At 42.8% G+C, this 25,379-nt stretch overlaps 3 protein-coding genes across 3 annotated transcripts; all 3 read right to left on the reverse strand.

Moving 5' to 3' along the window:
• Window positions 1-1,201: 1,201 nt before the first annotated feature.
• Window positions 1,202-4,676, reverse strand: LOC140537304 (collagenase 3-like). Its single transcript, XM_072659661.1, has 9 exons — window positions 4,474-4,676; window positions 4,150-4,298; window positions 3,520-3,648; window positions 3,264-3,425; window positions 3,032-3,167; window positions 2,169-2,302; window positions 1,574-1,733; window positions 1,387-1,490; window positions 1,202-1,302 (listed from the first exon to the last, which is right to left on the reverse strand). Exons 1-9 carry the CDS (start codon window positions 4,674-4,676, stop codon window positions 1,202-1,204), a joined length of 1,278 nt encoding a protein of 425 aa, XP_072515762.1.
• Window positions 4,677-10,360: 5,684 nt separating this feature from the next.
• Window positions 10,361-14,142, reverse strand: LOC140537300 (collagenase 3-like). Its single transcript, XM_072659656.1, has 10 exons — window positions 14,028-14,142; window positions 13,693-13,934; window positions 13,364-13,512; window positions 12,200-12,328; window positions 11,940-12,101; window positions 11,710-11,845; window positions 11,477-11,610; window positions 11,209-11,368; window positions 11,013-11,116; window positions 10,361-10,924 (listed from the first exon to the last, which is right to left on the reverse strand). Exons 1-10 carry the CDS (start codon window positions 14,130-14,132, stop codon window positions 10,830-10,832), a joined length of 1,416 nt encoding a protein of 471 aa, XP_072515757.1. The 5' UTR covers window positions 14,133-14,142; the 3' UTR covers window positions 10,361-10,829.
• Window positions 14,143-20,802: 6,660 nt separating this feature from the next.
• On the reverse strand, window positions 20,803-23,489 carry mmp13a (matrix metallopeptidase 13a). Its single transcript, XM_072659658.1, has 10 exons — window positions 23,377-23,489; window positions 23,042-23,283; window positions 22,707-22,855; window positions 22,440-22,568; window positions 22,180-22,341; window positions 21,950-22,085; window positions 21,717-21,850; window positions 21,449-21,608; window positions 21,253-21,356; window positions 20,803-21,153 (listed from the first exon to the last, which is right to left on the reverse strand). The coding sequence occupies exons 1-10, from the start codon at window positions 23,479-23,481 to the stop codon at window positions 21,059-21,061; spliced, it is 1,416 nt and encodes a 471-aa protein (XP_072515759.1). The 5' UTR covers window positions 23,482-23,489; the 3' UTR covers window positions 20,803-21,058.
• Window positions 23,490-25,379: the final 1,890 nt, after the last annotated feature.

The raw sequence follows: 25,379 nt of genomic DNA on the forward strand, positions 1-25,379 counted from the left end.
AATGAGCATGTGTCCCAATACTTTTGACCATATAAGGTCATTTCAGATTCATATTTGATACAGAGATGCAGATTTAATGCATGTAAACACAATGTCAAAGTCCGTACACTAGATGGAGCCAGCGAAGGGAAGTTTAGTGATGAGTCGAATGAATGATTCAGTGAGTCAATTTCATTCTTATCCCTCAATAAACTCTCAGTACTCAATAAACACATTATTTACCTGAGTTGAACTGCATTATGGGAAAAGTCTTCCTTTCTTGATTAGCTGACATCTTTTACTGAACTTATGAGTTATGATTTGTATGATTTGTAAAAATGATTCACCCCCTTGGGCGTTTCCCTGATTTATTGCTTCGTAAATAGAATCATGGTCAAGATCAAAAAACCTGATTTTTACAAATTAATGCCAATTAAATAAAAAATATACTGTAAAATAAGTGATGTCATAAATATTCACACCCTTTAAAGTGACTGGCCTAACTCAACAGAGGCCCAGCAGGCTGCAGTTGGTGCTAGTATTCTCAAAGTTTGTGAGATGGAGATCACCTGAGGGCAGTGAATGTGTCTCAGGTGACTGTAGTGTAAAGACACCAGTCTGGACGGTCCAGACACTGGTTAGTCAGTCTTCCTGCCTACAAAGGAAGAAACCATGAGGACCAAAGAACACTGCTCACAGGTCAGAGGGTGGATACTGCGCTTCCCCTGGAGGTCAATTAAATTTCTTATTAAGAAATGGATGGAATTTGGTGCATGTGTAAATCTGCCTAGAGCAGGCCGTCCTTAGACACTGAGGGACCGTGCAAGAAGGAGACCAGTGAGGGAGGCCATCAAGACAGCTATGACTACTAGTTTTCTTGATATTCCACAGTTCACTTTAATTAAAGTGCATTTAAAAGGTCCTAAATCCTAAATGAGCATAAAAGATCAATCACAGCACTTTGAAATTGTCCAAATAATTTATTAAATTAAACTCAGAAATGGCAAGCATCCAAATGACGAGGAAAATTAACCAAGGCCTACAAACCATGGAGTGATCTAAAGGAACATGCTAAAGAGCTGTACAGGACTGAATCCTGAAACACATTTTAAATTATGCAAATAATATAAAATACTGAATAAATTACTCAATAATTTACTTTAGGATTTAGACAAAGGAGGTCTGGAGCGCCACTGCCTGTGTGGCATGTAGACCTGACTGATTAGCACTGCAAGAAGTAGTTGCTTTTGAGCACCCGCATGAGCTTCCGTGCTCCTGTATCGAACTCAAACATGTGCGTCCCGCTGTAGAGGTAGGTGAAACCTGAGAAACACATAGAGCACAGTGTCAGAATTCGAGTCAGGCTCAGTCAGACTGACTCAATCTATGCATTTGTTAAACACTGACCTCTGTACTGGAAAGCTGCAGTGACCTCTGAGGTCATTCCTGGGAAGAGGGCTTCCACAGGTTTAGGGTAACCCTTGTTCAGCTTCTTCTTGATCGCATCATAGCTAGAAAATGAGTTCATTAGTTAGTACCATCTGAGTAGCCCACCAGCTCCTCCTTCACCTTCACTTGACAGTCTGCTTTTTACCTGTAGTACTTTTTGCCAGCGAAAAATAGCGCCTTGCCAGAATCATGGTCATATAGGGCGGCGGTGATCTTCTTGACTTTAGCAGGCAGTCCAATGCCCTTGAGGGTCTTGGGATAGCCTTCTGCGACATCATATCCGTAGAGAGCCCAGACCTTCTGACCTGAGGATCATCACCAGACGTTCAACGTGAAAACTACATTATTACGACTTCCATTAATTTGGTACGTTTATTTAACCCTCCCATTAGTAGCTCGCTCTAGCCCCTAGCACCAGCAATGCTTCCGCCACTAGGAGGGTACAGCCATCTACCGCCTCTTTTTCGAACTGCCACCGATGTGCTCAGAGAAAAGGGCCGGGTCCCCAGCTCCCAGTGCCGGCCTACATCGCTTTAAGAGTAATGAGGGGAGAGAGTGCACCCACCTGCCCACCTGGAGAGTTAGGCACTGCCAATTGTGCTCACTCTGACTCTGGCCACTGATGGCAAAGTGGCACAGCTCAGGATTTGAACTCACAACCTCCAGGCAATGGTGGTAGTGCATTGGGCCGCTGAGCCCATAGGCTCTAAATTTTATGGGACACAGCTTTTCTTGTTTACCTTTAAAGAGGTACACCAGGTCATCCGATGGATTCTCATAAGCTGCATCAATGTTCTCTGGAGCCTTCGGCCAGAAGCTGTTGATCAGATGTTGCTCAGTCGGTTTGCTAAACGGCTGAATCCTCCAGAATAGTCTGAAAATATAATATTGGATAGTTAGACTTACATACAGACCTGCGTTTTTCTGTAAATGCACTTTTATCTTTGAGGATTATACTTTTCTTTTTTAAAATAATTATTTTATGATTTTACTTTGTCAAGTTGGAAGGCTAATTACCGAATCCTCATTCATGTGAACTTCCCCTATCACTAACACTTGGAGGGTGAAGACTAGCACATGTGAAGCCAGCCACTGCCTCTCTTTTCAAACTGTTAGGTTTGTTGTTAGGTAGTCAGGAGGCTCCCTAGCTCCGATACCGCGGCTAACAGTCGCCAGTGTTGACATCACAGCATCACACTAGGAATGATGTAGGGAGGAAGTGCCATCAACCCAAGGCCAGTTGTGCTCCCTTTTACTCCGACTGCTGATGGCAAGCAGCATGACTCAGCATTTGAACCAGCGATCCTCAGATCATAGTTGCAGCGCCTTAGTCCACTAGCTCAGAGGGAAGTCAGTCCCACCTCTGATAAGTGGAGCCAGGACTGATAGATGACAGGGTTAACAGGGAGGTGACGGGGTGGTTGAAGGAGCTTCGGGCATGTTCCTCCTCCACTAATCACTAGACTTAACAGGCAGTGTTTGTACTGCATCTATAAATTTATAGATAGAAGATAGAGAGCTGTGGTCTGATTGGCTGTCCAGTACTGTGCCTCCATAACTGGGCTTGTACAGACTGAGACCGCAGGACGTATCCTGCACGTACCCCTTTTTGAAGAAAATCATCTCTCCTCTGAGCATCGTAACAGCATCCATGACCAGGTTAGCGTCGCAGGCATCAGGGGTGACTGGGCGTGTGGGCTCAGGGTTCTCGGGGTCAGCAGGTTTATCTGGATTTGGGCCTGTTGAGGCATTCACAAGTTTAACAGAGGTTTCCCACATGAAAAAAGTCGGTCACACAGTCGGCTATTACTTGACCACCAATTTCAGAAGCTCACCATAGAGGGACTGAATGGCATCGAAGTCATTTTGGGGCAGAATGAATTTCTGAACTTTTCTGAAGCTGTAAAATTTATACATGAGAGCACCAGGATCATCGGCATGCTGAAGGCCCAAGGCGTGTCCAATTTCATGGGCCGCCACCCGGAACAAGTTGTATCCTGCAGCGACAGAGCGTACATTCTGTTTAGCACTGCTGTATGAAATATTGCTTAGTAGATTCGTCCAAGTTTGATCAGATGTGAGCGTTCTTACCATAAGAGGACGAATAGCTGAACGTCTCTTGGTCATTAAAGTGGATATCTCCTCCGAGGCCGGGAGAAGGGTTAAAGGCATGAGCCACGTAATCATCTGTTCCATAAAATGGGGAGTTATCGCCATGATCTGGAAACACAAACAAAAGTGGTTTCGTAACGAAATGATCTCAACTGTATATAAATCAGGGCCATCATTAGGCAATCATTAGGCCCAATGTTCTGGGCGACCCCCAGTAAATTTCACATAATGCACCGGCGTCTTTCCAAAGGTTGGTTGAGCAGAGTAATTGACATTTGGGGATATTTAGAAGAAGGTCCGCCACACAGCTCATAGCTACATGTTTGGGTTAAGACCACATCTAACCGTATCGAATCTATCCAATCTACCAATAATACACATTGGACCACTGAAGATATTTTGATATTTGCTTGAAACTACTTTAAGAAGCTAGCCTGAGGGCCTCCCACAGCCTCCTTTGACACCCAGCACGCCAAGGCTGTGAAGAAGTATGCAACCTCTAATCTACCAGTTGTCCAGTTTTCTTGGGGTACCACTATCAAAATGTACAGTTCAGTCAGAGTACCTCTTTGGTTGGGATTGCTAGAGGAGTGAGTGTAAGTGACTGACCTCCGGCAACGAAGGAAATCATGATGTCGGCTTCTCCGCTGTAAATGCGAGTGAACCTGAGGGGAGTGACGTCAGCCCAGACCTGGAAAGCTCTCTCAATAGAATCGTCCACCTTGGCCTGAGACAGGTCAGGAGTGTAGTTCTCAATCCTGTAGAAGTAGAAGTCACAATGCTTATGTTATTGACCCCCATTAAGTCATTTTTAACTTATCGGCTAAGCTTAGCAACGTTTACCAAAGCGTATCTTTAAGATAGTGCAGATAGCAGTCCACTGAGGAACCACTGAGCTAAGGTGCTGACCCTGGAATCAGCACAGTAGGTTACCTGTAGGTTAGCTGGTTGGTCGGCCATTTGTAGACTCCAGGAGCCACCTCGTAGGAAGTGCCTACTGGAACCGCACCGTCCCGATTTCCCAACACCTTCAACTCCAGAGCATTTTCCTCCTTGCCAATCCTCGCTGGGATTGCACCTGAGTGAGTGTTCATCACCAGGCCCATCAGAACGCAGAGCTGATAGAAAGTCTTCATCTTGCTTCTCTTGCCAGAAATTGATGCTGTTCGGGGTTTTTGCTGCCTCCTTTTATGCGATGGAGGATGGCAGATTGGGCAACACCTTGCGCCATACAATCTATCTGTCATCAGCAATAAAAAATGACAACGATTTCAACGAATTCAAGACGGCGCGTCATACATTCCCATGAATATATATATATATATATATATGTGTGTGTGTGTGTGTGTGTGTGTGTGTGTGTGAGTGTGTTATTAAACAAACCTAGACCCAATTTAATGTGTCGTTCAAGAATCGTTATGCTATATATATATATATGTGTGTGTGTGTGTGTGTGTGTGTGTGTGTACATATAAATTTGTTAATAAGTTTATTAATTAATTATTGAATGATTTAACTGTGCATTGTGGTGCATCTAAAAAAATTCAATATTAGAAAAAATTTAAAATAATATAACAAGTTAATTTGTTATTATAATTTCATACAAAAAGTCATATTTTATATTAATTACAGGTAAAGTTGTTTTATTTTTTAGCTCTTGAAAATCAGAAATCCATAATCTCATTTTTTAATTGTTAATTTTTTAATCTTTATTTATTTATTTATTTATTTATTTAATTTGGAGTTCGCATAATTATTTTACAGTATTAACATTAAAGCAAATCAGAAATCCAAAAAAGATATATATCAAAAGAAATATAATCAAAGAAGTATATCACTTTAAAGGTAATAAATATAAAATATGACAGTATGTATATATTATTATTATATATATATATATTATTAAATATACAAAAAATGTTTTACAAATGCATTTTTAGATCATTTTAATTGACTGATTGATTTTTGCTTTGTCCCTCCATGGAAATGAACAGAACAAGTTTCTGATCAATGCTGGAAAAAACACAGACATTTTGGAAACTGGTAAAATACTACAATGGCGTTGTCCAATTGCGTCCAATTACCTTCACAACCATTATACTGATTGTCACTGTCATGTAAAAACCTTGTATATTGACTTCATATATATTGAATTTTGTATATTGAGCATCATGTGAATCTGACAGTTGTCTTTCTTTACTTACTGTGTCAGAATTTCATGACGAATGGACCAATAGAAAATGTATATAATGTATATATATGTATATATAATGTAAATAATTTTACATTGACTTCCACTGTAAGCTAAGAAGAGGTTTAGCTTCTGCTGTAAACTTGCCCATTTGGAGATACCAATTTTTTGTGTGACAGCAAAGATATTTATGCCACCTTGCTTAAAAAAGTCCTGTAAAGGGAAGTGGTGCGAAGACATACTGTGTTATTAATTTGTGTGTCAAAGTTCATAGCGATAGCATATCGACTCAGTGCCACTACTGCAGCAGGCACTGCTGCCGCGGCGTTAGTCACAAGCTGTGATGTTTATGAGGTGCTGGGCCCTTCACATTGAAACACTACTACACACGTGGCTCTGAGGGCCTTCAGCTCTGAGTGGCTCATTTGGCTCATTTGTTTTCCTGTGAAATGTGGCTAATTTGCCAAGGAAATTCGCATTAGCATAGCTTACTTTAAAAAGACGTATGTATGTCTACTGGTGTAATTAGACACACGCATCAGATCATACATTCCTTATGATTGCCGTAGTTTTTGTGGTTTGCTGGTGAGGTGTTGCCGGACAACCTTAAGCAACACAGTAGAGCTCATTTCCTTTCAGGGAAGCTCACCTCGGCTCTGGTGTAAACTTGCAGCTTGTCTTCTGTAGAACGCGAGCCGTATTCACAGTAAGCCATTACTCAATGCTCAGGTGATTAGTTCATCATCCAGCATCCTGTCCCGATGGCTGCACTCACTAGAGATCACTGTGACAATTTGTCCTATTATGAGAGGTAAGTATGATGTCAGTGCTGAGACTGTGTATTTCTTCTGTTGAGGACTTGGTGTGGACATATCCTGTCTCCGCTTCATTGTTAGCGTGCATGATTTTGGGTTTTTTCCCATGTAAGGCTTTTTATTATGCCCCCAGTACAACACATAGTAGAGGGTCTAGCTCCAGTGGCTCCAAACGGGGGCGCTGCCAGGGGTTTTGGGCTCCATTAAAAGATTGAATATTTACACATTAACTTATACTACACATATACACACATTATATATACTCTCTATTTACAGTATTGCACTGGTTTAAAAGAGTTAAGTTTACAGGTTTGATATAATCTGAACAAAAGGCACTGGATGGGTGTGAATTGAGGTGTAGTGTGGGTGGGGACAGCACAGACCCCATCAGGGCCCATCACTGATGCTGGTGGATATCCATATGTGGAGCCAACATGGAATCCATGGACAAACCTTTCTGCTTCCCAGTTGATCTACCCATACAGGCAATACAGGCCCCACATGGGCCATGGGACATGATATCCGAATTGAGGTGTAGTGTGTGGGTGGGGGAAGTCTCTGTGGGGGCTGTGTGAATGTGCATAGGGCGTAAGTGTTTGCATGGGGAGGAGGTGTGATGACACAGATGAGGTCCACAGTCCACAAGCTATTGTTGGTTCAGCAGCCTGATTGCTTGAGGATAGAAGCTGTTTCTGAACCCGACTGGGGTTCCTTGACTACCTCAGACAGCAGCTGGTGGATAAATCTAGAAGGTTTGGCAGCTGAACCCCCAAAGGGAACCCCAACTCTAACAATTCTGGCAAAATACTCAAAAAGTACAATATTTAGAGCCCCTGTCAGTCACAGTTCCTTCAAATTTTCCCAACGTTACCCCCTATACGACGTCCCTGGGTCCAAATGCTGTAGAATATTTTATATATATACATATATTCTTCATGGAACCAACAGAATGATTTGCCAGCCAGCATGCTCATGTGGGGCTTACATGGATGAAATGTGTCCTAGGTGGGTTCCTGGTGGGCATAGGCTCTGAGTGGGTTGGTACATGGGCTGTTATTGGGACCCAGTTGGGCTTTCCAAATGGGCACCATTGTTACAGCCCACCCTATTCTCACATGTGTCCTAGCTAAGACCCCATGTGCAGTGTACAGCACAGATTGGGGCCCATGTTCCATTGTTGTTGCCCTTAATCCATATGCGGGTCCAACATGGAATCCATGGACAAAACGTTCTGGTTCCCAGTTCCCATACAGGCAATACCGGCTCCACATGGGCCGTGGGACATGTTATCTGGGTTGCCCGCATTTACTGCAGATTAGTTTATGTCAGCTCTTGGACAATGGCATGAATCATTGACGGAGAATGCATTTAAATCGATTTCAATGGCGGTCTCAGTCTTCCCCATTGTGGCTCTCCGCTGCAGATTCTTGATTGTGGTTTGTGGTGAGATGTTATCAGATGATCTGAAGTAACACAGTTAATCTCATTCCCACGCTACCGAGGAAGTGCGCATCTGCTTGTTACGAGTGTCTTCTACAGAAAGAGAACCGTATTCACACGCTTTAAGTTACTTACTGAATAAGAGGAGGTGGAAATGTTAATTGAGTAAATGATGACTATTTTCAAACTGCAGACGCTACAACATCACCAGGCAGCCAACGCACTCAGAGGAAAGCACTGGGTTCCCAGCACTGATGCCTCGACTAGCAGACTACCACTGAAAAGAGATCTGATAGACAATAGGTAGGAGATAGGGCTGGTTCATTGATAGGGGGTCAGGAAACAGGGCTGGTTGATTGGTAGGGGTAAGGAGACAGGGCTGGTTCATTGATAGGGGGTGAGGAGACAGGGCTGGTTCATTGGTAGGGGGTGAGGAGACAGGGCTGGTTGATTGGTAGGGGTAAGGAGACAGGGCTGGTTGATTGGTAGGGGTAAGGAGACAGGGCTGGTTCATTGGTGAGGGGTGAGGAGACAGGGCTGGTTCATTGGTAGGGGTGAGGAGACAGGGCTGGTTGATTGGTAGGGGTAAGGAGACAGGGCTGGTTCATTGGTAGGGGTAAGGAGACAGGGCTGGTTCATTGGTAGGGGTAAGGAGACAGGGCTGGTTCATTGGTGAGGGGTGAGGAGACAGGGCTGGTTCATTGGTAGGGGTAAGGAGACAGGGCTGGTTCATTGGTAGGGGTAAGGAGACAGGGCTGGTTCATTGGTGAGGGGTGAGGAGACAGGGCTGGTTCATTGGTAGGGGTGAGGAGACAGGGCTGGTTGATTGGTAGGGGTAAGGAGACAGGGCTGGTTCATTGGTAGGGGTGAGGAGACAGGGCTGGTTCATTGGTAGGGGGTGAGGAAACAGGTTTGGTCAATTGGTAGGGGTAAGAAGACAGGGCTGGTTGATTGGTAGGGGTAAGGAGACAGGGCTGGTTTATTGATAGGGGAAAGGAGACAGGGCTGGTTCATTGGTAGGGGTAAGGAGACAGGGCTGGTTCATTGGTAGGGGTAAGGAGACAGGGCTTGTTCATTGGTGAGGGGTGAGGAGACAGGGCTGGTTCATTGGTAGGGGTGAGGAGACAGGGCTGGTTCATTGGTAGGGGGTGAGGAGACAGGGCTGGTTGATTGGTAGGGGTGAGGAGACAGGGCTGGTTCATTGGTGAGGGGTGAGGAGACAGGGCTGGTTCATTGGTAGGGGTGAGGAGACAGGGCTGGTTCATTGGTAGGGGGTAAGGAGACAGGGCTGGTTCATTGGTAGGGGTGAGGAGACAGGGCTGGTTCATTGGTAACGTAAAGTAGAGGTTAAGCCAAAATGACATTCTTGTACATAGACTATATGGACAAAAGTATTGGGACACTTGCTCATTCATTTCTTCTGAAATAAAGAGTATTCAATAAAGAGCTTACCCTGCTGTCTCTACTCTCCAGGGAAGAAGGCTTTCTACTGGCCTTTGGAGGAGGAGTGGTGTGAGAATTTAATTGCATTCAGCATCCCACCTCATCCCCTACTCATGCCAAAAGTATTGGATGGAACATCACCATCATCATTCCAGAGAACACATTTAGTTCCACTGCTCCACAGCACAATGCTGGAGGCTTTATACCCTTCAGTAGGTTGCACATCGCTGTCAGGAATGGGTGTGGCTTAAAGCAGATTAATGCATTCATTAGAAGGGCTGTCCACAAACATTTGGACATTTAGTGTATATTGAATAACAATGAATAATCCCTTTATGTAGGCTAATATAAATATCATGTTAAATAGGAGGGTCTACAGGTCTTCCTAATGAGTTGGTTCATTCTCTTCTACAAGGTTTAGAGTTTGTGGTGCTGGAGGTGGAACAAAGTGGGACAAGCCCAAACACATTCTCCCCTCAATCACATGCAATGCTCCCGACCCTGTGGGGGTGAAGATCGACCAGCGCCTCTGGAGGGAGCAAGGCCAAATGTGATTCCTTTGGGCCCCGGCTGCCGATGGCTGACAGCATGACTGGGATTCGACTGGCAATCCTCTGGTTATAGTGACAGGGTCTGCAGGGGGGCTCACTTTGTTGCAGCGGTCTACCAGGGGCTCATGTGAAGTCAAGGACTAAATTGTGTTTTCTTCATTTTCTCTGACAAACCTGGCACCAAGCCAAGACCAAAAAAGTAAAAAAAAAAAACAGTGGCTTAAATCTGCCACAAGGTGGCGCCATGCACATGTTTATATTTTCTCACAACTTACAAGTAATGAGCTCCAGTTCATAACACCTGCTGCTGCCAAATCATAGCTGTGGTGTTTTTTATGATCATATGCTGTGTTGCTTAATTAACAAGGATCACAATAAACTTTATTTATGTATTTTATTTGATTTCATTTTCAAACAGTTTCATAAAGCTTCATACAGCAAAAAGAAAAGTATCCAAACAGTATAAAAGATGACATAGACAACGACAACCACATTCAATTTTTGAGTTGGGAACAGATGGCATTTGGCCGACACCTTTACCCCATCAGAAACACATACACACACCAGTGGTCACAAACACAGTGTTGTAATGAGCACATATGCCTGGAGCAATGGTCAGCCATCACTGCAGCGCCCGGGGAGCAGAGAGGGTTAAGGGCCTTGCTATTTATTTATTTATAGGCATTAGGACTATTTATTTATATATTTATTTATTTAAGCAGTAACAACAAGTAAACAAAACCAAATATTTAAGTTAACTGTATTTAAAATAAATTAAATATTAAAATAACTGACTCTCATTTATTTAATAATTTAGCCACTGCCTGCGTGGCGTGTAGACTTGTATGTTTAGCACGGCAGGAAGTAGTTGTTATCAAGCACCCGCAGCAGTCTTCCATAGCCGAACTCATACATGCGCGGCCCACTGTAGAGGTAGCTGAATCCTGAAAAAAAACACATAAGGCAGAATTATTAATCTAATTATTAATCTGATTATTGATGAGTTTCTATGCATTTGTCAAAAATACTGACCTCTGTACTGGAAGGCTGCAGTAACTTGTCCGGTCATTCCAGGGAAGGCATCTTCCACACGTTTAGGGTAACCCTTGTCCATCTTCTTCTTGGCCTCATTATAGCTACAACAAGTATGTTTATTGGTTGGTAACAGTATTTAAAAAGGACGGTCAGTCTTGTTTTACCATTCACTCATCAGTCTGGTGTTACATACCTGTAGTACTGGTCGTCAGCAAAGAGGAGTGTCTTGCCAGAGTCCTCGTCGTAAAGCGCAGCGCTGATCTTCTTCACGGTTTTTGGCAGCCCCAAGCTGCTGAGGGGTTTGGGATACCCCTTTGCAACATCATAGCCAAAAAGAGCCCAGACCATCTCATCTGAGGATCAGGAACAAACTTCCATTAGAATATTCACTTTTATTCGGCACGCTTTTACCTGCTCAAACTCACTGGAGGAGCTTTAATGCCAAAAGGGTTCATTCTTACCTTTAAAGATGTAGACCAGGTCATCTGATGGGCTCTCATAAGCAGCATCAATGTTCTCTGGAGCCTCTGGCCAGAAGCTCTTGATCAGATGTTGCTCATTCTGGTTGCTAAATGGCTGAGTACGCCAGAAGAGTCTGTAGTACATCATTAAGGGTTGGAATGGTCAGTCCTAAATCATTCTTCAGGAGATGAATTTAATGTCATATTGTTTGTTGTTTAATTTTAGGTCATACCCATTCTTGAAGAACACCATCTCTCCTCGCAGCATCGTTACGGCATCCAGCACCAGGTTAGCATCGCAGACATTAGGAGTTACTGGACGTGTGGGATCAGGCTTCTTGGGGTCAACAGGTTTTTTAGGGTTGGAGCCTGTTAAGTTCATTTGGTGTTCTTAATGAGGTTCTTGAATGCATATGCGTTCACAAGCTCTAAATTTCATGATAATTTGTTACTATTTATTTACCGTAGATTGCCTGAATTCCATTGACGTCATCTTGGGGCAGGACAAAGGTCTTTACATCCCTGGGGCTATAGGTTGGGTACATGAGAGCACCGGGATCCCTGGAATGGTCAAGGCCCAAGGCGTGTCCGAATTCATGAGCCGCCACCAGGAAGAGGTTGTATCCTGTAGTTCACCAATTGAAGGTTACATGTATGTTGTTTGTTATGTGTTATATGTGGTGTTGTGAATGCTTTCGTTTGATGAAATGTGGCTGTTCTTACCCTGAATAGATGAGAAGGTAAAGGTCTCATCATCATCAAAATGGGCGTCTCCACCAATGCCAGGAGAGGGGTAGAAGGCATGAGCCAAGAAACCGTTTGGTCCATCAAATGGGTAACCATCACCGTGATCTGGAGTGAGAAGATCTTAGTTAGATGATGTCTAGCAAAGATGTCTACATCTGTCCTTAAATTGTAGAAAGTTACAAGGCTACACTAAACACTACACAGAAAGCAATGTAAGCATGTCAGTAGGGTTGGGCGGAATCCACTTTTTTAATACCTTAAAACTGAAAAACGACCAAATCCAGCGTTCAGTTTCCTCACAGGGTGACCGAGTGAACACTGCACAGCTTTCAATCAATCATTCAATAAATGTTAAACCATCAATCTGACCATTACACCTGTTAAACTGCTGAATCAGCAGAGAGAGAGACGTCTAGCGTCTCGAGCGTCTGGTGGCTAACGATCGAGCTGCTGCTGAAAGAAAGGCCCGAAGCTGAGTTTATATAGCCTCCTGCTAAGCTAGCTAGCCTTTGCTCAACTAGCTCAGCTACATCTCCACCGAGTATCAGACGGCCCAGAGCAGCTGCTGCTGACTAACTGCTGACCCCGACACAAGTGCTGACCATAAAAACTGCTGTCTGAGAGCGAAGGGGGGCGACTGGTGTTGGGAGGAACAGGAAGGAGAAATGAGAGGCCGGTTCTGCTGGGTTTGGACTCGGGTAGTCGGCTATCCAGGCTAAGATAAGTTAGCGAGCAGGCTAAACCCCACAGCACAGGCCGTGTTCCAGATCACTGAGGCTGGAATCAGACCTGTTTAGAGGATGAAGCCTCATATCTGAGAGCACAGAGTCGAGGGATTGCTTTTAGAAGTGTTCGCACAACGACCCACCCGGTGTCTCTCTGAAATGCACATTAGGGAATGAGCTTATTTGGCTGTGTACTGGACATTAATCTAATGTCCACGGGACAGAAATCTAACCTGTCTATATGTCGTCATTTTGAGATACTGTCGACCTTTTTAAATACTGGTGTAGACACCATTAACGTTATACCGCCCAAGCCTACCTCTGATCTTCAGAATTATCTAATGTTCTGCAGATACTCAAGGGGAAAATACCAGTATGAATTATTACGGATCACCAGATGAAGTGGGCAACTGACCTCTGGCAGAGAAGGAAATCATGATGTCGGCTACTCCACTGAAAATGCGGGTGAACTTGAGAGGAGTGACGTCAGCCCAGACCTTCAGAGCTCTCACGATAGAATCGTCCACCTCGGCCTGAGACATGTCAGGAGTGTAGTTCTCAATTCTGTGGGGGGAAAGTCACAAATCTTATTGTATTGACCTCATTCAGTTGCTAGATACACAGTGTATTGCAGTGCAGAGATGAAAGAAAGATCAAAGAGTCTACAAGTACGTCTAAAGATACCCTTGAGCTTCTGTACCAAACCACTCAGAGGAACCCGAGCCGTAACACCTGCTTCAGTACCTGTAGGTCAGCTGGTTGGTTGACCATTTGTAGTTTCCTGGAGCCACAGCATAAGAAGCCACATCTGGAACCCCACAGCGAGGCTTCTTCATCACCTCCAGCGTCTCAGCGTCCAGAGTTCCTGTCACCTCCAGCCCGAAGAATGTCTGCATCTCACCCAGCTTCAGACTCATCTCACTGACCGTGCGGCCAAAGCTCAGCGTCTCCTCCTCGTTCAGGTTGTACAGCTTCTTCAGGTAATTCTGGTGAAATGGAAAAAGACCTACAGTTACGAATCAGACTCAAACAAACTGGAGTTTTAGGCACAATCGTCCCGTGTGAAATGCACTTCTTACCTTGGCTAAGTCCTCTTCCTCCTTGCCAGTCATTGCTGGGATTGGACCTGAGTGAGTCTTGATCACCAGGCCAATCAGAACGCAGAGCTGATAGAAAGCCTTCATCTTGCTTCTCTTTCCAGACACTGATGCTGTTCAGATTTTAATGCCTCCTTTTATACTGTAAAGGACGACGGATTGGGCAACACCTTGAGTCATGCAGTGATGAAAGATGAGGAAGGAAATCCCAGGTGACTGTTGCTGTAAATGTCCCGGATACCTTACGACATACTGTCAACAGACCCAAAGATTGGGACAGTTTAATTTAATAATAAATGATTTTAGAATTGTGAAAACATGTGAAACAAATGGTTTGTCTCATTTAAAATATTTGTTTTTTACATTTTTGATTTGATTTAAAATATGTATAAAATCAGTTAGTTTTTTATTATTGGTCTGATTATTTAATCAAAATGTAGAAAAGAGCACCTAAAGTAGCTAATTTAGTAACAAACAATTAAGCTAGCAGTATACAAAATAAAAATAATTGATTATTACTTAAGTTCTCATAAATTCCTAAAGAATTCTGAAAAATTTTTTACAGTATACTTCACCTTATCTTAAAATTAATTTAAATATATATTTTAAAATATTTACAAAATATTGAGAAATGAATATACCTTAAGTAAAGTGTTTAATCTTAAGTAAATACATCAAATACATTAGTAGTAGCCTAAAGTTAAATAGAAATTTGCTAATAAATGCTAATACTGTGCATGTTCTTTCTGAAAGTATCCATTTGTTTAAAAAATATTGTCTTAATAACTGTCCAAAAACATTTTAGTACAATATGCATTATACTTTATATTGTATATTGTAAACAATTATTAAATTATTTTCAAATGACAATTTTATGAATTCACTTGATAATCAAAGGTAGTTTAGATGAACAAAAACAATATTTTACACCAATTCAAAACACTGTACACCTGGATAGCTTTGAGGCAATAAGTAAGTTAGATAATAAAGATAATCTGAGATAAATAAAATAAATCAATTAAGATGCATTAAACAAATTAAAAGGTTTAAGTTAAGTTAAGGAACAACTAATCTTCAAATATATTTGAATAATTCAGAAAGTCTTAACTTAATTGAATCTTTTCCCGAGTTAATTTCACTTTCATTTGAGTTAAAGTTTAGGTCCAAACTGACGGTAAATAAACTCAATTTTTTGCATTAATATTTTGGTTTTCATGTTTTTACTAATATCTATTATTAAACCCCTACATCAACCTCGAAACTCAGAATCAAAACTGAATCGATTCATTTGAACGGCTGCGTTTCGACACGTTGCTTCGAATCCGACGTTTTCCCGCATATCTGTACATGCGCAATGAAGCTCAAGCTGCTGACCTGAGTTCATGATGCTTTGACCCAAAATGCTTCTGTATGAGAGTTGGAAAAACTGATCTCTGATCCCAGAACTGATCCCAGATCTGTCAACATGACAATAACAGCACTGCCACACCCCAACACAAATTTAAAGAGGTGCAAAGCGATGTATTTTCAACGGGGAAAAGTCACAGCATATATTTATTGTTATTTGCTTATTATTCTGCAATCATAGCAGTTTTTTATGTAAAAACACACACGACACACTTAACACACTTGAGTCGTCCATAAGACGGAGGTTGTTGTTTTGACAACTGCTTGGCCACCAGAGGTCGCTGTAGGGCGCTGATTCGGAGTTCGAATTCACAAGTTCGAATCTTTTCCCGAGTCATTTGGTTCATTTGCTTTGACTCTTTAAATGCTCCATTTTTGTCTTGCTCACCAGGCCAGTTTTAATTAAATCCAACATCAGTGCAGTCTGATTTTTTTTTTTTTTGGGGGGGGGGGGGGTTTAAGCTGGCCTGGGCCAATCACTGTCCATAAATAAATTAAATTATTATAATATATTCAGTTAGGCAGTGGTGGCTCAGCGGTTAGAGCGCCGGGCTATTGATAACAGGGTTGTGGGTTCGATTCCTGGGCTCGGCAAGCTGCCACTGTTGGGCCCTTGAGCAAGGTCCTTTACCCTCTCTGCTCCCCGGGCGCTGGAGTTGGCTGCCCACCGCTCTGTGTGTGTGTGTGTGTGTACTCACTGCCCCTAACACATGTGTGAGTGTGTGTTCACTACCAGATGGGTTAAATGCGGAGGACACATTTCGCTGTACAGTGACAAATACGTGCACCTTTATTATTATAAGTTGATTCAACTGTAAATGTTCACCTAACTCAGAATAGTTGAGTAATATGTGGGGAATCTCCAGTTTCATGGACAACAACAACCTGTTGAAACAACGCCCACCCTGCATTGAAAGAACATGCTCAGCTAGTTAAAATAGACTAAATAAAATAAGATTAAATAAAAAATTAAGATACCTCTAATCTTAGACTCTACTGAACACAGTGAACAGTCAGTATGGAGACCATAATAAAATGTGCTTACACTGTAAACTATGGTTCATCCACTCGGCCTAAAAGTGACTTAACAAGCAGTTAAGCTGGGTTTATTCAACTCAATCAATCAATTGAATCAATTAATGGTTTATTGAAAGTTTGCTCTTGATCACATGAAGTTGGTGTGTTTTTACAGTGTCTAGTTTGCCAGGGAAAATCCCAGTGACATAGCTTTGTTGAGAATCACACATCAGCTTCCCTCATCATCCGTCATGGTGCAATGAGACACATCACACGGATGACTGCGCTGCCCACCATAAAGCCCACCTCTGCTGGTTTGGATCAGCTTGTTTTCTGCAGGGCCGGATTCACTGGCTGAATGCTGGAAAAGACCCCCAGGACAATCCCACCTTAGCAGTGCGTAGAAGTGTAGACAGTAGACATGGTGTGGACACATCCTGTCTTGGCCCACTGCCTACCGAGGCACGGATATGGTCACAGGCTTCTGAAGTGACCACAGATGATCCATCAGGTATATTAAGAAAGCCCAACGGATCGGTTTACGTAATTCTGACTACTGTTCGGTTCCTTAAAATGACATGTTCCCACTAGAGGAGAACGGTGTGATTTTGTGGACATCATATGTCATTAGGATCTCCTTGTCATTCAGTCGTAGACATGAAACTCAGACTAATATTAAAATTAAGAAACGTCTTAGAGTTGATAATTATTCAGTAATAAGAAAGTAATTAACAGAAAATCTATAAAAAAATTACTATAAATAAGAAAATAAAGTTTAAGTTTTTGTTCAAGTACTGGATAAAGGGTCAATCCCCCAAATTCTGCCTTATTTATTTACATTTCATTTCATAAACACTATATATACAATATTAGTTTTTTTTTTTTTGTTTTTTTTTTTTTTAATTATAGAGAGAGAGAGAGAGAGAGAGAGTGATTCGGTTAACGGATTAGGACCGGTTTGGTTTAACTAGCTGAGTCTCAAGTACAGTGAAACAGGCTCGGATCACATTACCTACAAGCTCAGCCAGAGGCCGAAAGACTGCAGCAGCTAGGCCAGGAAAAACGTGGCACATCCTATCCCATTTTGGATCCAATACAGTGGGCAACGACCCAAAGCATCTGCTTACTAAGGTAAAGATGCACGTATTTGTCACTGTACAAGGGCCCAACAGTGGCAGCTTGCCGAGCCCGGGTATCGAACATGCTCAAGGGCCCAACAGTGGCAGATTGCCGAGCCCGGGTATCGAACATGCTCAAGGGCCCAACAGTGGCAGATTGCCGAGCCCGGGTATCGAACATGCTCAGGAGCCCAACAGTGGCAGATTGTCGAGCCCGGGTATCGAACATGCTCAAGGGCCCAACAGTGGCAGATTGCCGAGCCCGGGTATCGAACATGCTCAAGGGCCCAACAGTGGCAGATTGCAGAGCCCGGGTATCGAACATGCTCAGGAGCCCAACAGTGGCAGATTGTCGAGCCTGGGTATCGAACGTGCTCAAGGGCCCAACAGTGGCAGATTGCCGAGCCCGGGTATCGAACATGCTCAAGGGCCCAACAGTGGCAGATTGCCGAGCCCGGGTATCGAACATGCTCAAGGGCCCAACAGTGGCAGATTGCCGAGCCCGGGTATCGAACATGCTCAAGGGCCCAACAGTGGCAGATTGCCGAGCCCGGGTATCGAACATGCTCAAGGGCCCAACAGTGGCAGATTGCCGAGCCCGAGTATCGAACATGCTCAGGAGCCCAACAGTGGCAGATTGCCGAGCCCGGGTATCGAACATGCTCAAGGGCCCAACAGTGGCAGATTGCCGAGCCCGAGTATCGAACATGCTCAGGAGCCCAACAGTGGCAGATTGCCGAGCCCGGGTATTGAACATGCTCAAGGGCCCAACAGTGGCAGATTGCCGAGCCCGGGTATCGAACGTGCTCAAGGGCCCAACAGTGGCAGATTGCCGAGCCTGGGTATCGAACGTGCTCAAGGGCCCAACAGTGGCAGATTGCCGAGCCCAGGTATCGAACATGCTCAAGGGCCCAACAGTGGCAGATTGCCGAGCCTGGGTTTCGAACGTGCTCAAGGGCCCAACAGTGGCAGATTGCCGAGCACAGGTATTGAACATGCTCAAGGGCCCAACAGTGGCAGCTTGCCGAGCCCGGGTATCGAACATGCTCAAGGGCCCAACAGTGGCAGATTGCCGAGCCCGGGTATCGAACATGCTCAAGGGCCCAACAGTGGCAGATTGCCGAGCCCAGGTATCGAACATGCACAAGGGCCCAACAGTGGCAGATTGCCGAGCCTGGGTTTCGAACGTGCTCAAGGGCCCAACAGTGGCAGATTGCCGAGCACAGGTATTGAACATGCTCAAGGGCCCAACAGTGGCAGCTTGCCGAGCCCGGGTATCGAACATGCTCAAGGGCCCAACAGTGGCAGATTGCCGAGCCCGGGTATCAAACGTGCTCAAGGGCCCAACAGTGGCAGATTGCCGAGCCTGGGTATCGAACGTGCTCAAGGGCCCAACAGTGGCAGATTGCCGAGCCCAGGTATCGAACATGCTCAAGGGCCCAACAGTGGCAGATTGCCGAGCCTGGGTTTCGAACGTGCTCAAGGGCCCAACAGTGGCAGATTGCCGAGCACAGGTATTGAACATGCTCAAGGGCCCAACAGTGGCAGCTTGCCGAGCCCGGGTATCGAACATGCTCAAGGGCCCAACAGTGGCAGATTGCCGAGCCTGGGTATCGAACGTGCTCAAGGGCCCAACAGTGGCAGATTGCCGAGCCCAGGTATCGAACATGCTCAAGGGCCCAACAGTGGCAGATTGCCGAGCCTGGGTTTCGAACGTGCTCAAGGGCCCAACAGTGGCAGATTGCCGAGCACAGGTATTGAACATGCTCAAGGGCCCAACAGTGGCAGCTTGCCGAGCCCGGGTATCGAACATGCTCAAGGGCCCAACAGTGGCAGATTGCCGAGCCCGGGTATCGAACATGCTCAAGGGCCCAACAGTGGCAGATTGCCGAGCCCAGGTATCGAACATGCACAAGGGCCCAACAGTGGCAGATTGCCGAGCCCGGGTATCGAACCCACAACCCTGTTATCAATAGCCCAGCGCTCTAACCGATGGTATTAGCGAGCTATCATGCTACTAGTTAGCCAGCTAGTGTTGCTGGAATGCTACTAGTTCTGCTGATCTTGCACAAGGTTCACAAATATAGTAATTTAATAAATAATAAGTAAACAGCAACAGTGTCAAGAAAAGAACACATATATTATATATTTATATACATATAAAAAAATATATACATTCATTTGTTTTAATCGTGAATAGGCAATCAATTATGTGGACAATTTCACCCAATGAAGCAGTCAGGAGAGATGACATGTCAGGGGATAAGCTGTAGATAATTACTGCTAATATTTGTTAGCAAGCTAACACATGCTAAAGGGACTAGCTCGATAGCAGATAGCAAGTGCAGGATATCTAGCTTTACCTGCTGGAATCAGCTTTATATGCCAGTGTAGCAACAACAATACTAGCTATATTGTTAAACTTGCTAACGTGTGATTCACATTTAATAAATAAAGTTAAATAGCGACGCTTTATCAAGATAAAAACTTCTCAGTAATGATCTGTAAATATCTTAATCTAATAAATTATCGAAACTACTGATTTCAGAGGAGCTGTGAGACCAGGTGAGACAGGTGATTATCTTCATCTACAGTGGCGTCTGTGAAAAGATGGACATATTAGGGCCAAATTCTAGTGCATAGACGATTAGAGCATCTCCAAAACATCAGGCAGGTCTGGGGTTTTTTAGATATGCAGTGGTCACTCAGTACCTACCCAAAGCACTTCAATAAAGGATAACCGGTAAGCGGGCGACAGGGTTATGCGCACCCAAGGCCTATTGATGTGATCCATGTAGGCCCCACTTCACAGCCTACCGGACCTAAAAACTAACATCTTGGTCCCTAGATACCACAGGGCGCTTTCAGAAGTCTTGTGGAGTCCATGCCTCAACTGGTCAGATCTATATTATATCTGTATTAATGTAATGGCTGGTCTGTGTGTATTTAAGTAGCTACAGATTTCAGTGTATTATCAGTTAGGATGTAAGACAGCCGATAAAATGTGTTTTTAAAAAGTCCACAAGTTTTACCCAACCCCATCAGCCACTTTTGATGTGTTCTTGGAAACCGGCTCATCCCTTGGGGATGGAAGTGTGCACAATCATGTGTCTTTGTTTTTGTAGGGTTTTCTTTGGTTTAATTTGTGCCTTTAGTTTCTAATGACATGCTAAAACATTTTTGGAAAGTTGCTTCATATATTATTCTCATACGTCTTTCAAATTGTCAAAGAGAGTTTTATTGATATAAAAAAACATACAACTCATCAACAATTGCAAATATTTAAAGAGTACGTAAATTTCCTATGACCATAAAATAATTGGAAATGTGAAAGTGTCATACTTTCTGAGTACTGAAATATATTTTAAATGATTTAATTGAACAAAATAAAATACTGAATAATTTACACAATAACTTAAATAATTTAGTCTCTGGTTAGCCACTGCCTGCGTGGCGTGTAGACTTGTATGTTTAGCACGGCAGGAAGTAGTTGTTATTAAGCACACGCAGCAGTCTTCCATAGCCGAACTCATACATGCGCGGCCCACTGTAGAGGTAGCTGAATCCTGAAAAACACATAGGAAACACAGTGACAAAATTATTAGTCTAAAATGATGAGTCAGATTTTTTAAAAGAGTTTCTATGCATTTGTCAAAAATACTGACCTCTGTACTGGAAGGCTGCAGTAACTTTTCCGGTCATTCCAGGGAAGGCACTTTCCACACGTTTAGGGTAACCCTTGTCCACCTTCTTCTTGGCCTCATTATAGCTACAACAAGTATGTTTATTGGTTGGTAACAGTATTTAAAAAGGACGGTCAGTCTTGTTTTACCATTCACTCATTAGTCTGGTGTTACATACCTGTAGTACTTGTCACCAGCAAAGAGGAGTGTCTTGCCAGAGTCCTCGTCGTAAAGCGCAGCGCTGATCTTCTTCACGGTTTTTGGCAGCCCCAAGCTGCTGAGGGGTTTGGGATACCCCTTTGCAACATCATAGCCAAAAAGAGCCCAGACCTTCTGACCTGAGGATCAGGAACAAACTTCCATTAGAATATTCACTTTTGTTCGGCATGCTTTTACCTGCTCAAACTCACTGGAGGAGCTTTAATGCCAAAAGGGTTCATTCTTACCTTTAAAGATGTAAACCAGGTCATCTGATGGGCTCTCATAAGCAGCATCAATGTTCTCTGGAGCCTCTGGCCAGAAGCTCTTGATCAGATGTTGCTCATTCTGGTTGCTAAATGGCTGAGTACGCCAGAAGAGTCTGTAGTACATCATTAAGGGTTGGAATGGTCAGTCCTAAATCATTCTTCAGGAGATGAATTTAATGTCATATTGTTTGTTGTTTAATTTTAGGTCATACCCATTCTTGAAGAACACCATCTCTCCTCGCAGCATCGTTACGGCATCCAGCACCAGGTTAGCATCGCATACATCAGGAGTTACTGGACGTGTGGGATCAGGCTTCTCGGGGTCAACAGTTGTATCAGGGTTGGGGCCTGTTAAGTTCATTTGGTGTTCTTAATGAGGTTCTTGAATGCATATGCGTTCACAAGCTCTAAATTTCATGATAATTTGTTACTATTTATTTACCGTAGATTGCCTGAATTCCATTGACGTCATCTTGGGGCAGGACAAAGGTCTTTACATCCCTGGGGCTATAGGTTGGGTACATGAGAGCACCGGGATCCCTGGAATGGTCAAGGCCCAAGGCGTGTCCGAATTCATGAGCCGCCACCAGGAAGAGGTTGTATCCTGTAGTTCACCAATTGAAGGTTACATGTATGTTGTTTGTTATGTGTTATATGTGGTGTTGTGAATGCTTTCGTTTGATGAAATGTGGCTGTTCTTACCCTGAATAGATGAGAAGGTAAAGGTCTCGTCATCATCAAAATGGGCATCTCCACCAATGCCAGGAAAGGGGTAGAAGGCATGAGCCAAGAAACCGTTTGGTCCATCAAATGGGTAACCATCACCGTGATCTGGAGTGAGAAGATGTCTTAGCTATCAAAGCTTGTTTCTGCATGTTGTTATTTTTCAGTGATGATCTACATCTGTCCCTAAAAAAGGCTACACCAGTATGAATCGTTACAGATCACCAGATGAAGTGGGCAACTGACCTCTGGCAGAGAAGGAAATCCTGATGTCGGCTACTCCACTGTAAATGCGGGTGAACCTGAGGGGAGTGACGTCAGCCCAGACTTTCAGAGCTCTCACGATAGAATCGTCCACCTCGGCCTGAGACATGTCAGGAGTGTAGTTCTCAATTCTGTGGGGGGAAAGTCACAAATCTTATCTTACTGACCTCATTCATTTACTAGATACACAGTGTATTGGTAGCATCACTGTACTAATGCAGAGAGATCAAAGAGTCTACAAGTACGTCTAAAGATACCCTTGAGCTTCTGTACCAAACCACTCAGAGGAACCTGAGCAGTAACACCTGCTTCAGTACCTGTAGGTCAGCTGGTTGGTTGACCATTTGTAGTTTCCTGGAGCCACAGCATAAGAAGCCACATCTGGAACCCCACAGCGAGGCTTCTTCATCACCTCCAGCGTCTCAGCGTCCAGAGTTCCTGTCACCTCCAGCCCAAAGAATGTCTGCATCTCACCCAGCTTCAGACTCATCTCACTGACCGTGCGGCCAAAGGTCACCGTCTCCTCCTTGTTCAGGTTGTACAGCTTCTTCAGGTAATTCTGGTGAAATTGAAAAAGACCAACAGTTACGAACCGGACTCAAACAAACTGGAGTTTTAGGCACAATCGTCCCGTGTGAAATGCACTTCTTACCTTGGCTAAGTCCTCTTCCTCCTTGCCAGTCATTGCTGGGATTGGACCTGAGTGAGCCTTGATCACCAGGCCAATCAGAACGCAGAGCTGATAGAAAGCCTTCATCTTGCTTCTCTTTCCAGACACTGATGCTGTTCAGGTTTTAATGCCTCCTTTTATACTGTAAAGGACGACGGATTGGGCAACACCTTGAGTCATGCAGTGACAAACAAGATGACTGTAGCCATAAGTTTCCCTAGATATGCTAAAATACATCAACAGATAAAAAGGTTGGTCCAGTTTCATTGTTTTGTAGATAAAAGCTTATTTTTGATTGTGGAATCTGAATTGACTTTTTTGGAAAATGTTTGAATTGATTTTAAATATATTTTTATCTTACTTGGTCATTTTGCTTACAGTATTTAATTTACTGTATTTATTTGATATGTGAAATATTAAATTTGATATTGATAAAAAGTCAATTTTAGCATGACTTAGATCACGTAGTTACAATGTTGAAAGGGAAAACCTAGAGAACCTTATAAGGCAATTGAACCACATTTACACAATTAAAGTAAGTACTTCAAAGTCAGTTTATTAATACACTATTACAAGTTTATTGTAAACTACTTATTTAAATTAGCTTAATCAAGTTAAATTTAATCAAGTCATTTTAAGGATTAATGACTATTTAATATATTACATGTTTATGAATGTATTTAACTGTGTTTTTAAAAACTCAAAGAAGTGTAAACATGATGAAGACACTGACCAGTTTTATAGACTACAACACAAGCTGTAGCTGCTGAGTTTACTTAACAAAGTTGAAAACAGTTGACCTCACTTTTTCCATTTAAACTCAAAACATTTTAAGTAAATAAAAATTTTTATTTTTTTTTGTAAAGGAAGTAAATATGAAGGTGTTTTACAGGTTTTAGGTAATATATGCTACTAAACGTCTAAATTATAATGTTTTTTTAAAGACACTAACTTAAATTATTTGAGTATCCATTTGTTATTTAAAAATAAATAAATGATATCTTCTTTGCCTCACTTTTTCTGAGTAAACTACCAAACTGATTAACAGTTAATTATAGAAATTAATTTTAATATAAGTGTAGTGTTGATTCCTCAGTAAGGAAATAAATCTAAACATTAATAACAAATCTTTAAATCAACACTAAATATGTATGAGTAAAAAGTACTAGAAACGATTTAAGATTTGTTAATTTGGTCAACTTATAAATTACTAAATTAAACATTTATTTCTGTATCATGTCATGCAAAGTGGTAAGTCAGTCCAAGCTTATTAATTCATGTGGTTACAAACAACTTAAGTGGTAAGCTATTGAAATCTAAAAAAAAAAAAAGTTTAGATAAACAAAAACAGTATTTTACATAAATTCAACAACTTAAAAACATAAAAAACAAAAATGTCAACATTCGGGTAGATACATATAGAGCCCGTAATTTTATGTTTAAGGATCAGTTAAATATTAAATGTGCTCAATTGCTTTATTACAAATGGTTAAAGAGTTAAGTTACAATCCTGCTTGGCACTTATATACCATACTGTACTGTTCATTGATTCATTTAAGCTTATTAAAAACTGTGTTTAATTTCAGGTTAAATTGTAAATATGACTAAAAACAAAAGTCCCACTGTATCTTTGTTTGGAAGTCTAATATTACTACTGATTATTAATCCACCAGCTAAAGTGAGGTCAGTCTGAAATGATGGGTGAGACAGAGCAGGATGTTTAGAGTCTTTATCTGATTCTAATAATAGGAATACACCACATTAAAAGACTGAAACATCCTGTTTCCTGTAAAATGTGCTTAGTTTGGCAGGGAAAATCCCAGTGGCATAGCTAAGATAAAAATCACTCCATAGCTTTCGTCGTTGAAGCACTTTATGTTTGTTTGTTTGTTTGATTTATTGATAAAAGTTGCTGATGCTGGTGACCGAAGCCCACCTCTGCTGGTTACAATTAGCTTAGATTTAGATTTTCTGCTGAGCCAAGT

This window comes from Salminus brasiliensis, chromosome 16, assembly GCF_030463535.1.
Source record: "Salminus brasiliensis chromosome 16, fSalBra1.hap2, whole genome shotgun sequence".
Classification (NCBI taxonomy): domain Eukaryota; kingdom Metazoa; phylum Chordata; class Actinopteri; order Characiformes; family Bryconidae; genus Salminus; species Salminus brasiliensis.

Coding starts and splice junctions, on each gene's coding strand:
- LOC140537304 (XM_072659661.1), bottom strand. CDS start 4,676: ATGAAGACTTTCTATCAGCTCTGCGTTCTGATGGGCCTGGTGATGAAC. Junction 3,426..3,519: donor CAGCTATTCGTCCTCTTATG/GTAAGAACGCTC, acceptor CTGTCGCTGCAG/GATACAACTTGTTCCGGGTG. Junction 1,303..1,386: donor TGCAGCTTTCCAGTACAGAG/GTCAGTGTTTAA, acceptor TGTGTTTCTCAG/GTTTCACCTACCTCTACAGC.
- LOC140537300 (XM_072659656.1), bottom strand. CDS start 14,132: ATGAAGGCTTTCTATCAGCTCTGCGTTCTGATTGGCCTGGTGATCAAG. Junction 13,513..13,692: donor ACCAACCAGCTGACCTACAG/GTACTGAAGCAG, acceptor TTCCCCCCACAG/AATTGAGAACTACACTCCTG. Junction 12,329..13,363: donor GATTTCCTTCTCTGCCAGAG/GTCAGTTGCCCA, acceptor TTCTCACTCCAG/ATCACGGTGATGGTTACCCA.
- mmp13a (XM_072659658.1), bottom strand. CDS start 23,481: ATGAAGGCTTTCTATCAGCTCTGCGTTCTGATTGGCCTGGTGATCAAG. Junction 22,856..23,041: donor ACCAACCAGCTGACCTACAG/GTACTGAAGCAG, acceptor TTCCCCCCACAG/AATTGAGAACTACACTCCTG. Junction 22,086..22,179: donor TGGAATTCAGGCAATCTACG/GTAAATAAATAG, acceptor TGAACTTAACAG/GCCCCAACCCTGATACAACT.